This window comes from Ambystoma mexicanum, chromosome 4q (assembly GCF_040938575.1).
Source record: "Ambystoma mexicanum isolate Mex_15411 chromosome 4q, UKY_AmexF1_1, whole genome shotgun sequence".
In the NCBI taxonomy this organism is placed as follows: domain Eukaryota; kingdom Metazoa; phylum Chordata; class Amphibia; order Caudata; family Ambystomatidae; genus Ambystoma; species Ambystoma mexicanum.
Genome location: NC_090928.1, coordinates 211,456,946 through 211,473,294, shown reverse-complemented (window position 1 = coordinate 211,473,294; position 16,349 = coordinate 211,456,946). Strand labels below are relative to the sequence as shown.

At 46.5% G+C, this 16,349-nt stretch overlaps 1 protein-coding gene across 2 annotated transcripts in view; it reads right to left on the bottom strand.

Annotated features, from left to right (window-relative positions):
* Positions 1 to 16,349, bottom strand: part of NOX3 (NADPH oxidase 3) — a 530,542-nt gene that overhangs the window by 305,897 nt on the left and 208,296 nt on the right. For both annotated transcript variants that reach the window (XM_069607737.1, XM_069607738.1), the window contains exon 4: positions 3,956 to 4,101. In XM_069607737.1, the coding sequence (XP_069463838.1) occupies positions 3,956 to 4,101 (146 nt within the window). The remainder of the gene's footprint in view (positions 1 to 3,955; positions 4,102 to 16,349) is intronic.

The following is a 16,349-nucleotide window of genomic DNA, read 5'->3' as shown; positions in this document are numbered from 1 at the left end:
TGGCTGTAGCAGAGAACCGAGAGGCCAGAGAGAGGAGGCCCAGTGGAGGGAGTTGGAGCCACCAAATGGCACCGAGATGTGTGGCCGCCACCTAGACACTGCCCGGACCTGGCGGGAACGGTGCACCTGCTCCAACAGGGATGAAGGAAGCAGACAGAACGAGACTGTGCCAGCTCCGCAATACAACTGAATTGAGGAGCACCACCTGAAAGAAAAAGAAAGGTGCACAGGTGTTCAGGGAATTCGGGAGGTAGGCAGCAAGGTCAAGAATGACCCCAGAGAGGGGTAAGAAGAGAAGAACCACAAGGCGGGGTGGGAAGCCAAGGACCACAAGATGGGATGAGAAGCGAACAACCCCAAAATGGGGTGAGAATAAAACAACCCCAGGGGGTGAGCACCAAATGACCCCCAGATGGGGTAAGAACCAAGTGCCCCAAGGTGGGGTAAGAGTAATTGAAACTGGAGATGGGCCAAAGAGAGACAACACCCAGGTTGGGGTGTGAAACCCGAAACCCCAGGGAGGAGTAACCAACAGGAGGAATGGAGAGCAGACAACCTTAATCATTCTATAGTGAGCACAGGGGAGTGCGCAATCCCACTGGTAACAGACTGGTAACAAAGTTTCTGACACCCCCAAAGAGGGAGGAAAATACATTAACCTAAAGCAAATCCACAAGCCGAGGTGTGGGAAGTGAAAGAGACATTCTGGTGCCCGGTTACTAACTGTGCAACAGGACCAGGGACCCCCTCTTGCGAAAAGGGTCCTATCACTGAGTCAGAAACCAACCACCAGTCAACCATTGGGCAAGAAGCCATATCTTTCTTTACGTTAGCTTCTGCTCTGTTTTTGTGGTAGGGACAGAAATCAGGATAGATTAGGTGTTCGGATTGAGGTTATCTTGTATAACATCCTGACGAGCACCCTCACAGACGTGATTTTCTCGAGCATCGGGACAAGACTGGTCGGGAAGATATGCCTGTTTTGCATAAAGAAACACGTTATCCAAATTCACACCTTGTCCGTCTGCTGATTCTGACGTGCCACTGTAGCTGCCACGTTATGAGGAGCAGGGTGTGCTGGAAGTTCACCTTCATCACCATTGTGATGTTTATTACAATGTACACGCAGCAAAGAAACCAGAAGCCACTTCATAGTTGCACTCTTCTTTACTCTTGTCTTCCCTCGAGCTTCCTCCTTCCTTCAAATGTCTGCGCCTTGATGCCCACGGGTTAAGTGCGTGTTAAATATGTACAAATAAATAAATGCCATAATTCGCTTTCCTTTTCCTTCTCTGAAACATATAGAGAGGACACTACAGGTGTGTTGCAATTGTCATGACCAATGTAGACACAGAGGTCTATCATTGTTTTGCATGGATCCTGATGAGGCTGCAAAGATACTTCAGTCAGTAACACGCTCGCCTTCGGCATCAGGAAACGTTCCACATCCTGGCAGGGATGCCTCAGCCCCTCATCCCTCCGAAGCTTGATACAATGAGTACCAAATCCTCGGGCATCTGGCCCCCAGCGCAGCTGCTTAGGAATGTTTTTGACTCTTACAGAAGGACAGGGGACTCCTACACAAACGGGAACTGGGGAGTTTCAAAATCGTACAGGACTGCTCCAGTTGCACTACAGTTAGATGTGTATGTCACACATGTCATCCGATATTGTTTAATGTTATGTTTGTACTTAATTGTTCTTTGTAACCTTACAAAGATTTGGAAACTGAGGTAAAAAAAAAAGTGGATTAAACCGTTGGAATGTATACTAACTTCATAATAGACACCAATTACTCACACGTTGTGAGATTAAAATGAACAATTGCAGGTGTAATATAGTCCTACAGGAGCAGCCGCTCTTCTGTACGATTGTTAATGTTTTTGAGGCAACACATTACCTAACCCAGTGGTCAGCAACCTTTTGCTCACGAGATGTTTTGGACTGCAACTCCCATTAGTCCTAGTGGTTATAGTCAATGTTGAGAGGTCATGGGATGTGTATCTCAACATCTGGAGAGCTGCAGAATGCAGAGCCCTGGCTCACGCCTTTAAGCATCCAAACCAGATTAATGCACTAGTAAGGACAGAACAAGCTGTGCCAATTAACACATGTTGACCCAAATATAGGTCCTACAAGACATTCTGAGCATGAAGAGATCACCAACGAGGTGCATATGAGAGGGTGGGAATAGACCGGAGCAGAGTCCAGGGGGGCAGATTCTGGTTCGCAGACCAGAAAGATTTGGATGGGGCATCTTTGGAGATAAAACAAGGCAGTAACCCCACCCCCTATTGGGAGGGAGTATGCCCAGTGGTAGGACCCTGGCTCACTGTGCCTAGGGAATCAAGCTGCAACTCACTGATTTCTCATTTTGGAACATCTATCTACTAAGAAAATTAAATTACAATAAGCTATGTGCTCCCAAAAAGCTAAACGCAATAAATAACCAAAGCCCATGGGAGGTGGGGCCCCACCGGAGGGTGCAGAATGGAAAAGTGTAGGTGTAAATTTCCGAAAAGGTGTCCTGTGATATGCATGTGGTATTTGAGGTGCTGCGTCTGTTCTCTGGCTGCTTATTTTAAAACTAAGAAAATTAGACTTCATTGTATTTTCCCTAACTGATTTGCGCTGAGTACCCTTTACAAATACATTGAGTTTTAACCACAATGCAAGGTGGATGATATCATGGATTTTTATGATCTAGTGCTCCAGAGAAATCTTCCTTCTACGAAAAGCTGTAACAATAGACAATATTATTAACTCAACCTTGGAATGACAAGCGACTCAGGATTCAAACCTGAGATTGAAGATTGCAAACAGAATTCTGGGTAAGAGCTTACCTCCCTGAACAGTCTCACTTACCCAAACCTCTCAACTTCAGCGCCTTCCAGTGGCACTCAGGAAATGTCAACAATAGAGTTGAGGGCTATCTTTGCACTACTTATTATCTGGAAAACTCCAGAAGATGCCTTGCCTCTTGGAATCTTGAGAAGGAGAAAGGGTAGTTTGGGGTGGCTTCTAAACTTTGGCTCCAATTGGCACCTTCCAACCGAGACATGTTTGACTATCACCACAAAAAAAAGGTGAAGTCTTTGCTCTATGAGAGGTGCCCTTTCCGCTAATATATACATGAGCCCAATAGCTAGATACTACTGTGTGGTAAATGGAAGAACCCAGAACGGACCAATTTATTGGAACAGCAAATCCAGGGTATAGGTAAGGAAAACCATAATTCAAGAGCGGGTGATCTACGCAAGAAGTGGGAGAATTTGCAGGAATTTGGCGTGTCTTGTGCTCAATATCTCGATCAAAGAAGAGAAGAGCGGGAAGACCTTAAGAAAAGTGATAGATTAAGCTCTTGGAAACTAGACCCTATCTTTAGGAATAGCAACTTATAAAAGCCTGCAGGCACAGCTAAACTAAGAAAATAATAATCACTTATTTTTTTTCATCCTAGAAAAAATAGAGAAAACAAAATAATTCATGGAATCTATTTGCCATAATTGAGCAAATGCAGACAAGCATGAGAGAGTAGAATCCCCTTTTCAGTGCCCAATGATAGAAGCAGCTCTTTTAAAATTGTTCTTGGCATGACTGCAATTGCAATGTGGTGGGATGTATTGAATAAATGTATAAACAACCCACTAGTCTGACAGAGCAAAGGCAACCTGAAGAGGAAAACAAAACATGTGTGACGCAACGTCTCGCAATTCTGTTCTAGACCATCAGCAAGTGGCCATCCTGATGATGAGCAAGCAGTCCATTGAATGTACATTGAGTCTGCGGCGGATGGTGTCATATGAAGGAATCAACATTTCCCCTATCCTCTTAAAAGCTCTTGAATTACATTCTAATGTCAATGTTTCTTACAGTCTAGGTTAGAACTCGCCAGGAGAATAAAGAAAGCAGATGTTAGACATGTAAACAAACAAATGAGACTGAAATGGCTCACCGTGTCATAGCTTCTGATCGGGTTCAGGTAGCTTTCGTTGGCGTTCTGGCCTATGCAGGAAAGCATGTTCGGCAACTCCCCCGCAGCTTTTGATTGGCTCATATGAAATCGCTCCACGTTGACCAAATGAGCAACAACATGGATGACTGCAAGAAAGACAACAGACCAGAATTACACAACGTCTTTATTTCCTCCTATGTTGTTCTTGAATCATGAAAACATTGGCAAACTTAATTCATCATCTGTTTATGGAACCTACTGTGTTTATGTAAAAAAGAAATTGCGTTACAAGCCAACAATTAGCGCTTGTTGAAATGATTCTGTCTTCTGGAGGTTCTTCCTAAATCGTCCACCTAATCCCATAGAATATCTTTTAGAGATTAGACCAACACTATTAAGGGCACGAGGCATTGAGACACACAGATCCACTGTGCTCCTTTCCAGGGCAACAATCACAGCAATTTTGCAGTAGTGCAGAGCAATTTCTGGGTCAGATTATTGAACATTTGCACCTGTGCTAAAAATTGAGCAAATGCTTAGATAATATGAAATTGAAAAAACTGGTTTTGTCACAATCCGTATTATCTAAAAATGTGCACTTGAGCAAAAATGCATCAGGCTGTTATGTGTACTCTGCTGCATAATGCAAAAGGAAACGTGTCTATCACATTTATTTTCATGTTACTCAGCAAACCTAGTAAATAAAACAATCTCGCTTAATTTTTGCTCTAGTAAAAATATTTTTAGATAATACAGTCACTAAACATGATTGAAGCTCCATTCTGTATTATCTAAGTAGCACAATTGGTGCTAAATTCATGTGTTCCTTTCTTTCTTAACAGGGCAGAACTTGTATAATCTGGCCTATGGAGGGTGTGAGAATGTAACATGCTCTAGGTGTTAAGTGGTTGCACGCTGTTAGCACGATACGCAGGCAAACACTCAAGCACACACCACAACATGAGTTGACGCCAGGTAGCGTCACCACATGGAATCAAAGGCAGCAAGCCTCGCCGAACGTGCCGGAGACCTCCGTACGGAGAGCAATCACTTGCCTGGAGCATTTTTAGTGGTTGAACCACTTGTGGACGTGCCATTGGACCCTGCAGATCCAGGATCCATCAGAGGGTCCTGAAATGGGCCTCTGCAAGGAATGATAGCACATTCGCCAGTCAGATAGCACAGCTCGCTTTCACATCTGTGCAGAGCCTGCCAATGCAGGTTCGAATCCCGGCAGGGCCAAACTCAGCCTTTCATCCTTCAAGGTCGATAAATGAGCACCACACACAGTGGGTAACAATAAGCAGTGCTCAGATACCTGAGGGTTCGTAGCACTATATAAATGCGAAATTATTATTGTTAAATGTGTGGCCCACCTACTGCGAAGTGCACTGCAGTCCTGCAGACCACTCCAACACAAAGGAAGGACACAAAAGATGGCATTTGCGCCAGAGCAACTACTACCTGTTGCAAAAATGTATTGAAGCACTATATATTTACACCAAGCACATTTTTGCCCAGTGCGAATGCAATTACAAAATTGTACTGCACCGATGCAAAGTTTCCGGGGTGAGATTATCAAAATGTTGCTGTTATGCAAATAATGGAGCCAATGACTTTCGCGCCAATTTTGCTCATGAAGTAATATGGAATAGAGCAAATATGTTTAGCCCCAACCCATATTGTTCAAAGATGTTTTCGCTAGGGCAAAAATAAATCAGCTGTTCAAGTTAGTATGGTTGCTGGATAACATGAAAAGAAATGCATTAAATGTATTTCTCTTTATGTTATACAGCAAATATAGTACAAGAACAATCTGATTCTTTTTGCAGCAGGGCAGACGTTTTTTGATGAAATGCATTGTAATGCAATGTGGTGGATCTTATATAGTGCCCTTTTGCCAATAATGTTGGCCTCACTGCACATGCCCCTGCAAGAAAGGAGGGCTAGGTGTGTTAGTTGGATAGCGCTAACCGTACTGCAGTCTTCACTTCTCTTCCGTCCCTTGCCCTCTGCAATTCTCTGGCCTCTCACTTCATTTCTAAAACTCAGGACATCTTGTCCTCACTCTCCTCTACTCCTCACCCTTCTCCCTCACCCTCCCACCAGCCTCCCTTAGCCCCTCTCTCCCTTCCCCTCCCACTGTCCTCTTTTTCTCACATAACACCTGATGAGGTTTCTAAACAAGTCTGCTCTATGAAAGTCTCATCCAAGCAGGTGCTCCCCTGCTCCTCCAGAACTATCTCCCCTGACTCCCCAAGCACTCCCTTGTGCACCATGTCCTCAAAAAGCCTTCTGACGACCCTTCCTGTCCATTAAACTACTGCCCTATCTCCATTAATCCCTTCCTGGGCAAACTCTTGGAGAAGCTGGCCATCTCCTAGCTTATCCACCACACTGAATCTGCTGGCTGTCTCCACAACCAAGAATCTCACTTCAGAGCTGTCAGAGGTACGGAAACTGCTCTTCTGAACACCCGTGAAGACTTGCTTTCTAACCTCAATGCCAGCTCTCGTTCCATTGCCATCCTTCTGGACCTGTCCTCTGCCTTCGATATGGTCAATCATGCCACCCTGATAAATCGGCACCATGATACCCTTGGCATCACGGACCTGGCTCTGGACTGGTTGAACTCCTTCCTCTCTGTTTGACCCCCCCAGGTTCAACAAGGGCCTTTTCTCTCCACTATCCCTCTAGCCCATTTGATATTCACCTGCTCTCCTAACTTCCAGTGTTATGCGGATGACACACAGCTCTCCTTCAAGCTTCCCTCCTCTGCCCCCTCCTCTTCCTCTCTCATTCCTGACTGCCTGTCTGCTATTCAGGCATGGTGCACTGCTAGCGATCTCTGCCTTAATGCCAGTAAGATAGACATCCTTCTCAGTGGGACCCCTGCTCCCTCTTTCCCTCCCATACTCTGGTTGCCCTCCACGGGCCCTTTCCCTTCACCATCCAGTGAGCCAAAACACCTTGGTGTCATCTTCGACTCCTCTCTCTTATTCTCTCCTCAGATCTCTTGCCAAGAAGGCCCACTTTCAGCTGCACCTCCTCAGAGGCATGCTCCCTTTCCTCACCTTCCCCCAGAAACTCAATGCCTCCAGAGCTCTGGTCCTCTCCAGGCCGGACTACTGCAACAGCCTCTTCCTCAATCTGCCTAACTCCTCCCTTTGCCCCCCTCAACTAATCCAGAACAGAACTGCAAGACTTATCCTTGGCCTCCAGCCCAGGGACCGCATCTCTACGGCCCTAAAATCTCTCCACTGGCTCACGGTTGCTGCAAGGATCAAGTTCAAGGCTCTCTGCATCATCCACAAGGCTGTCTGGGGCTGGAACCCCTCTACGTCTAACTCTCACTCCCTAAACACCTCCCTGCTAGAGCCCTTTGGTCGTCTAGCTCTAACTCTCTGCAGATCAGATGCTTTTCCAAGCAGAGAGTAGGGGGGTAGATCTCTCTCCTCCGCAGGTGTCTCCCTCTGGAATGGCATCTCTGCCCCTCTCAGACTTGAGCCGGATCTCCTTAAGTTTTCCAGAAGCTTAAAGTATGTCAACGCACTCTAAGAATAAGAGCCAAGAGAGGTCTAAGTCGGCTAATCACCCCTATATCCCTCCCATGATTCTTTTAACGTGTACAAAAAATATGTTACCTCACTTCATATAGGTCCATATGTCACCACTATAATGTCGGGTTTTAGACAGTGTTTTTAGTCTTTATAACGATTGAGCGAAAGTGACCACACTCTCGTTTTTACCAAATGAATTGTGTTTTTGTCTAACAAATTGTTAATAAAAATGTAGTTTTTGATCATAAGATAATTACAGCTCTGATTTAATGATTACTGTAAGCTGTTGGTATGTTCTAACTATCTCGGTTGCATAAAAGTTTACCTCCCCCATAAAAGGTAGAGCAACTACTCTAGTAGTAATATTGGGATTCCCCCCTTTTTTGTTAATTGGTGCACAAATTGACAGCATGTTTGTTAATAGAAGCTAGATAGGGACAAACTGGTTTGCTCTCCATTCCGTATTATCTAAGAATGTTCTCACTTTTTTGCACTGATTCAATTGTTAGATAATCTGTCCCCTGTAATGCAGACCCAGATGTGGAAGACAATGCTTTGAATATGGCACAGGGGTGGTTTATCCCTGTAAAATGCCTCCTCGATACAGTATCTGCCAAGTCTTGCGTTTGTCTAAAATACAATATTGGGTACATGATTGCTAGCAGATGATGGAGGCCATCATTCAAGCATGCATTTTATGTATGGTTTGCCTCCGTGGTTTCAGGAGAGAGCATGGTTCATAAACGCCCATGTTGAAGCGCTTTCCTGCACTCTCAAGACACTTGAAGAATCGCGCGAGCGGAAAACGCCATTGCAGAGCAACCGCAGCGGGAAATTATGGAAAACAGGAACAGCAGCACTTAGCTTAAAGATACATTTAGAATACCGGCAAAGGCTACTTTTCATCACTGTAATTTTGACTTAAATTGAAAAGCAATTAAATAATTACACACATTTAATTCCCACGAGACTCTAAAAATGCCACGCGCCTGTGTCTTTCAAACTGTGATAAATGTAAAAATCCCTCTTACATTGTGCCCTGGTAATAAATTAAACATGCGTAATTAAATTGCGTGAAGTGCGGCGAGCCTGGAAAAACTTAACTTAAGCTAGTTTGATGTGGGATTTTGGGCACATCAGAGGGCAGGTGAATAGTAAGGACTGGGTACCAAGGCCCTCAAACACGGGGCAGAATGCACGTTTTTTTCTTCTCCCCCAATACATTTTATTGAACTATAAAAAGAAACAGCCGGTAAATAAAATGAAACACACACCTGATTGGAGGTCACCAGTAATGCACAATCTCACAATTTCGGGACAGAATATAGAAGCATCTATCTGGGACTATGCAAACTGAAAAGATAAGATCAAAAGTCAAATGTAAAAGAGGCTACCTTAATCCTCCCCTTACCATCTGCCCCATACTTTGAGTCTTGGAAGGGCAGCCCCGCGCATTATAGACGCTCCTCTCTCTCTAAAGCAGGGGTGCACAACTGATTTTGACAGAGGGCCGAAAGTACCTTACATGAGGGCTATAGTGGGCCGAAAAGTAAATGTGGGCGGAGCGGTAGGCGGGGCGTGGCAGGAGGCTTTTTAAACCCCCAATTTGTACTAAACACATGGAAAAAGAATGTTTTTGAGGGGTAACGATTTTTATTTGCATTTCAAACTTACATTTTGTACTACACATTTTCCATTGTTATAATTTATTCCTATTTAGTTATTGTATCTCGCCTGTTTAATTAACTTATATATATTTTATTGACCCTAGATACACAATGCCCCATGGCCCCCTCACCCCAACCAAACACTATGCCCCATGTCCCTCACCCCCAACCAAACACTATGCCCCATGGCCCCCTCACCCCCAACCAAACACTATGCCCCATGACCCCCTCACCCCCAACCAAACACTATGCCCCATGTCCCTCACCCCCAACCAAACATTATGCCCCATGGCCCCCTCACCCCCAACAAAACATTATGCCCCATGGCCCCCACACCCCCAACCAAACACTATGCCCCATGTCCCTCACCCCCAAACAAACACTATGCCCCATGTCCCTCACCCCCAACCAAACACTATGCCCCATGTCCCTCACCCCCAACCAAACACTATGCCCCATGGCCCCCTCACCCCAACCAAACACTATGCCCCATGGCCCCCTTCACCCCCAACCAAACACTATGCCCCATGGCTCCCTCACCCCCAACCAAACATTATGCCCCATGGCCCCCTCACCCCCAACCAAACATTATGCCCCATGGCCCCCTCACCACCAACCAAACATTATGCCCCATGTCCCTCACCCCCAAACAAACACTATGCCCCATGTCCCTCACCCCCAACCAAACACTATGCCCCATGGCCCCCCTCACCCCCCAACCAAAAACTATGCCCCATGGCCACCCTCACCCCCAACCAAACACTATGCCCCATGGCCCCCCTCACCCCCAACCAAACATTATGCCCCATGGTCCCCTCACCCCCAACCAAACACTATGCCCCATGTCCCTCGCCCCCAACCAAACACTATGCCCCATGTCCCTCACCCCCAACCAAACACTATGCATCATGGCCCCCCTCACCCCCAACCAAACACTATGCCCCATGGCCCCCCTCACCCCCAACCAAACATTATGCCCATGGCCCCCTCACCCCCAACCAAACACTATGCCCCATGTCCCTCGCCCCCATCCAAACACTATGCCCCATGGCCCCCTCACCCCCAACCAAACACTATGCCCCATGGCCCCCTCACCCCCAACCAAACACTATGCCCCATGTCCCTCACCCCCAACCAAACACTATGCCCCATGGCCCCCCTCACCCCCAACCAAACACTATGCCCCATGGCCCCCTCACCCCCAACCAAACACTATGCCCCATGGCCCCCCTCACCCCCAACCAAACACTATGCCCCATGGCCCCCTCACCCCCAACCAAACACTATGCCCCATGGCCCCCCTCACCCCCAACCAAACACTATGCCCCATGGCCCCCCTCACCCCCAACCAAACACTATGCCCCATGGCCCCCCTCACCCCCAACCAAACACTATGCCCCATGGCTCCCTCAACCCCAACCAAACATTATGCCCCATGGCCCCCTCACCCCCAACCAAACATTATGCCCCATGGCCCCCTCACCCCCAACCAAACATTATGCCCCATGGCCCCCTCACCCCCAACCAAAACCCCAACTCAGCACACACAAACATGCACCCATACAGACCCGAACCCCCACCCCCAACTCAGCACACACACAAACATGCACCCATACAGACCCAAACCCCCCACCCCCCAAATCAGCACACACACAAACATGCACCCATACAGACCCGAACCCCCCACCCCCCAACTCCAAACCCCCACCCCCAACTCAGCACACACACTCAAGCATGCACCCATACAGACCCGAAACCCCACCCCCCCAAATCAGCAAACTCTCAAACAAGCACTCATACAGACCCGAACCACCCCCAACTCAGCACACAAAAAACATTCAAATCAAAACATTCATACACATCCGATACACATCCGACACCCCCCTACCCCCGCATCTCAACATACACACAAAATACATTCAAATACAAACATTCACACACCCCCCTACATCTCAACATACACACAAAATACATTCAAATACATTCATACACATCCGACACACACCCCCACCCCCGCATCTCAACATACACACACAATACATTCAAATACAAACATTCATACACATCCGACACACCACCCCACCCCCGCATCTCTACATACACACAAAATACATTCAAACAAACATTCATACACATCCGACACACCCCCCCACCCCCGCATCTCAACATACACACAAAATACATTCAAACAAACATTCATACACATCCGACCCACCCCCCCACCCCTGCATCTCAACATACACACAAAATACATTCAAATACAAACATTCATACACATCCGACACCCCCCCCACCCCTGCATCTCAACATACACACAAAATACATTCAAACAAACATTCATACACATCCGACACACCCCCCACCCCCGCATCTCAACATACAACATACACACAAAATACATTCAAACACAAACATTCATACTCATCCGACACACTCCCCCACCCCGCAAAATACACACACAAACATAAAGCAAAACAAACCCGACACACAAACACAAACAGACCACTTACCGGAGACGTGCTGGAAGGCAGGCAGGTAAGCGGCAGGTAAACTGCAATCGCACTATGACTGGCGTGGTCCAAGGCTGAAATGCCTTCCGGCATCAAGCCTTATGGACCACGCCAGCCGTAGAGCTGGCCCTCCATTGGTGCAGCACACGCATTACGTGGCTCGTAGGAGCGACGTGATGCGTGTGTGTGCTGAGCCAATGAGGGCCAGTGTTTTCACCGGCCCGGAAGACAACAAAGACTTTCATTAGGAAAGTCTTTGTGCCTCGCGGGCCGGTCAAAAGGGCATGGCGGGCCGCAACTGGCCCGCGGGCCGTATGTTGTGCACCCATGCTCTAAAGCTATACACATATCCACTTCAGCAGTCCATCGGCTGCAAGGAGGTGTGGGGGGGCATTCTGCCACTCCCACTGAGAAGCACTGATCAATTTTATTAATCCAACTGTAACAGACAGAAACAGATTCTCATATTTAGTGAAGGGTGAAATCACAAGCAGTAAAACCTTCGGGTCTTCTGGTGTCAGTTTAGTCAGGAATTTCCACCAAAAGACCAGGACCTGGGCACATTCCCATAACATATGAAAGAAGGTTCCTTCAGGCCTCCCACATTGTAAACAATCAGCATTAACCGTCAACAAGCTTTACATGTTCCAGGGGGCAATAGACAGTGTTAGCCAACTTTCACCTGCCATCATAACCAAAGACTTTGTATGTGTATGTATTGACCAACGAACAGCTCCACCCGAGGGCTCTAACATCTCTCTAAAAGCACCTTCCCTAATGATTTGGCCTGCAGTAAATGCCCAAGCTAAAACAGCTGGTGCTGGGGGCGTTTGTCAGCGTGGCGATCTGCCAACCCCATTGGGACCTGTGACACCATCTTTGTATGTAAGGCAGTTTGAATCCTTAGTAGGGGAGGGACTTGAAGGTATAGACTGACGCTTCTCTGATACTAGGGTTGTACCTTCTAGCCCACAGTGAAAACTGCTCTCTTGGAACATTGCCGGACTAGCCAGACATGTGGAGGACCTGAGTTGGTGTAGCTTCATCCTAGGTTTGGACCTGGTTGTTTTACACGAAACTTGGGCCATTGACAGTATTGGTTTGCCGGGTTGTTAATCCTTTGCCTTTCAGGCACACAAGGAGCCCCTAGGGCGTCCAAGTGGGGGGCTAATGGTATGGGTGGATATTAATTTTGAACTGGCCCGACAGACCTTGCCGATTTACAGCATCTTGTCGCCCATGTGTCAGATGGCCACATGCATCTCTTGTTCAATGTGTAAACTACACCTAGTGTTAGGGACCCACCGATTATCTTCAAGAAGATCCAAGAAATCATTGGTAACAGGGAGGTGCCTGATCCCTAGAAAGTGCCCATTATTATAGCAGGAGACTTTAACCTCCAGTTAGAACCCATCAAAGAACTTGAGGGTCTCTGGGAGGATCAGGACCATGCATGGGAGATACCATCGTTTCCAGCAGAACCCCCATCAAGGGCGCTTAGTCAGGCACTGGACAAAGCCTGCATAATTTACCATCTTGAGATGTGAGCTTTTAATGGCAGACATGCACTAGATCGTCCCGCCAAGGAAACTTATTTTTGCTATTTGTCATCTTCACGTATAGATTACATTCTAATTCTAGAGACTCGGAGCTGCTTGTTCATTTCAAGGTCCCGGGCAAGTATGAGAGTGACCACAAGCCCCTGGCAGCTACCTTAAAGTGCTGGGGAGAAAGTCCAGAGATTAGTCAACCACTAAAGGTGGACCAAGGAATTGAGGTGGCAGGAAATGCTCGTAAAACAATCAAATGGGGTACAATTACAGAGGGTAACATTAAACTGGAAATCTACGAGGCTTGTATACCCCACATTGAAAATATTTGTAGAGATGGAAGGATTGACCAGGTGATTGTGAACGTGTATGAGGCTATGCTATAGTGTATGTTACCCCGCGTCACACACCGCCAACCAGTCGTGGAAAAATACACGCACTAAAGTGGGATACCTGGTTTGATGATGAATGTTGCGTGGCTAAGCAAAATATTACGGATAGCCTGGCTAGCGGCCCCATGGTAGACAAGATGCATTTAAGGAGCTGCAGGGGGTATTATAAAAGTCTGACAAAAGCCAATAAAGTTGCCTTGGTGAGATCGAAATGGGACGAATTATTGACAGCCCTTGAGAAAGGGGATAATGTTTTGGAAGCTTGTCGCGGGTAGGAATACAGAGGGTGAGGTTTCACTCCAGTGTGCCATCTGCCCAGAAGAATGGCGCTTTGACTTCTCAGAATTATATGGTAGAGAATTAGCTGAGAACAATGTAGGAATTCGACCTGGGCAGAACCCCCATGCCTTCGACAATGCAGCAGCCCCTTTCCTTCTAGAAATGAATGATGTCCTGGAGGCAATATGTCATCAAAAAGGGGGTAAAGCTGCAGGCTCATATAAGATTCTTATAGATAAGATCCCTACAGATTTGTTCCAAGATGAGCCGAGTATTTGGGCACCAATCCTGACAAAACATTTTAATGCTGTGATTAACACAAGGCTGGTCCCCAAATCTTAGTGCAGAGCAGTTATCATCCTGATTTCTAAAAAGGGTGGGAGGGGAGAACCTGCCAGCTATTGGCCTATCTCCTTGCTCTATAGTGTGGGAAAAACATTTGCAATATTGGATCACCTCCAAGGTTGGGCTGATAGCTATGGCACTATCCACACACTCCAAGAAAACATAGTAGCACCATTGACCCGTGCTTCTGATTATTTGTGGTAATCCAAAGTATGATACTCTGAAGGGACTCTTTGTGGACCTCCAAAGGGGCTTCGACGGATTCCCACTGGACACATTGTGGAGTGTTCTCCGTAAAAGACAAATTCCCCAGCATTTGATTGAAATCATCAAGAGGAAATACTGTGGCAACGAGGCAGTGGTATGCATTGGGCTAGGCGGGGGAGGTCAAAGACTCCTTCAGGGTCACTAGAGGTGTTAGGCAGGGGGGTGGACTTGCCCCATTACTCTTTTGTCTGTTCATTGATGAGGTCATTGTGGAACTGGTGGACAAATGCCTTGATGCCCCAAGGATAGGTTACAACAGGGTTCCGGCTCTGGTTTTCGCCGATGACGCTGTCCTCCTGGCCACATTACCCATGGGCATAAAGAGCACAATGGCAACCTTCCTGGGGAAATGTGAAGTGGTGGGACTTACACTGAACCTGAACAAAACAAAAACAATGATGTTTACAACCAAGACCAGTGTAAAGTCTATCTTGAGTGTCGCGGTTAATGGTTGCAGGCTTCAGCAAGTTCCTTTCTTGGATTACTTAGGACTAAGATTCCAAGATAGTTGCTCATGGTCGGCGCAAACACTTAAGGTGTGCGTTAATCTTGAAAAATGTAGTGGTGCCACAAAAGTGTTTCATAACCCTTGTGGAGGCAGAGCAGTCTCGCCAACCTTGGAGCTGTACAAGAAACAGGCTATACCCTCTGCCCTTTATGGAGCGGATCTATGGGGACATGTTAAAGCACCTAAGCTCTCAGTAGCAGAAAATGTGTTTTTAAAAAAGATGCTGCTGCTCCCCCAGGGTTCACCAAATGCTATTATTAACATAAAAGAAGATTGTGCCCAATAGTAGATCAGTTTACATCTAGACCGCCCCTGTATTGGCTTAGGTTATGGACAACAAAGGACTTGAGTGTTAGTGGGATGCCCTGAATCCTTTATTGGAGCAAGAGGGGGGTAGGAGTCTCCATGGGCTACCCATGTGAAGGAAACCTTTAGGAGGCTACAATTGCCAGGGATGTAGGCTGAGCCTAACATTGTCTGATCAGAGCATCAAGGACAATGCTCAAAGAATCTGTCTTACATGAATCTAGAAGAAACATGGAGGATGTATGCAAACACCTAAGCTTGCGGCCAAGTTATCTTGAATCTAAATGAGATTTGGGGCACGAGGAAAGCCTGGAGCTATGACCCCGGCCTTTGCGAGATCCCTATACTTAGAAGAATTCAGAATGGGCACCCTTAAGATCACCACATTCACAAGTGCGTGGAGGGCAGACAACATGGGGGCCTGCCCACTATGCGATTTGGGCAATAAAACGGTTGTACACTTTCTGTTTTTTTGTGATAAATTACAATCCCTTAGATCACAATATTTGAAGCCTATTTTTAGGACAAGAGGCTGTGCTACTATTACAGATGCAATGTTTTGTTCCAGATGCACACCTGAACCATTGGTGGTGAACCTTGGCATTCAATTATATTCATTGGGCCGGGTTGCGCAGGAACAGTCTAGTCAAAGCTAATATCATAGCTGTAGAACAAGTCATGGCAGCTATTTAGTAAAGGATTGAGACCACACTTTCCCTCACTGTGTTTGAGAATGTATGTTCATAATTAATTCTGTGATTCGTTCTTTGAGATTTTAAGCTTTTGTTTGTTTTTAACCATTATACTTTTTATCCATGATGAATTGAAATTGAACATTTGTATATTGTCGTATATGTAAGTGATTGGTTTTATGGCTTACACCGAACAAAACATTTGATGATGATGATGATGATATGTATGTAGAAGATTCATAACGCACAAATCTAGCTGGGAAGTAACTGAACGCCGCACATAGGGGACACATCCAGGGGTTGCAAGCAGGACAGAGG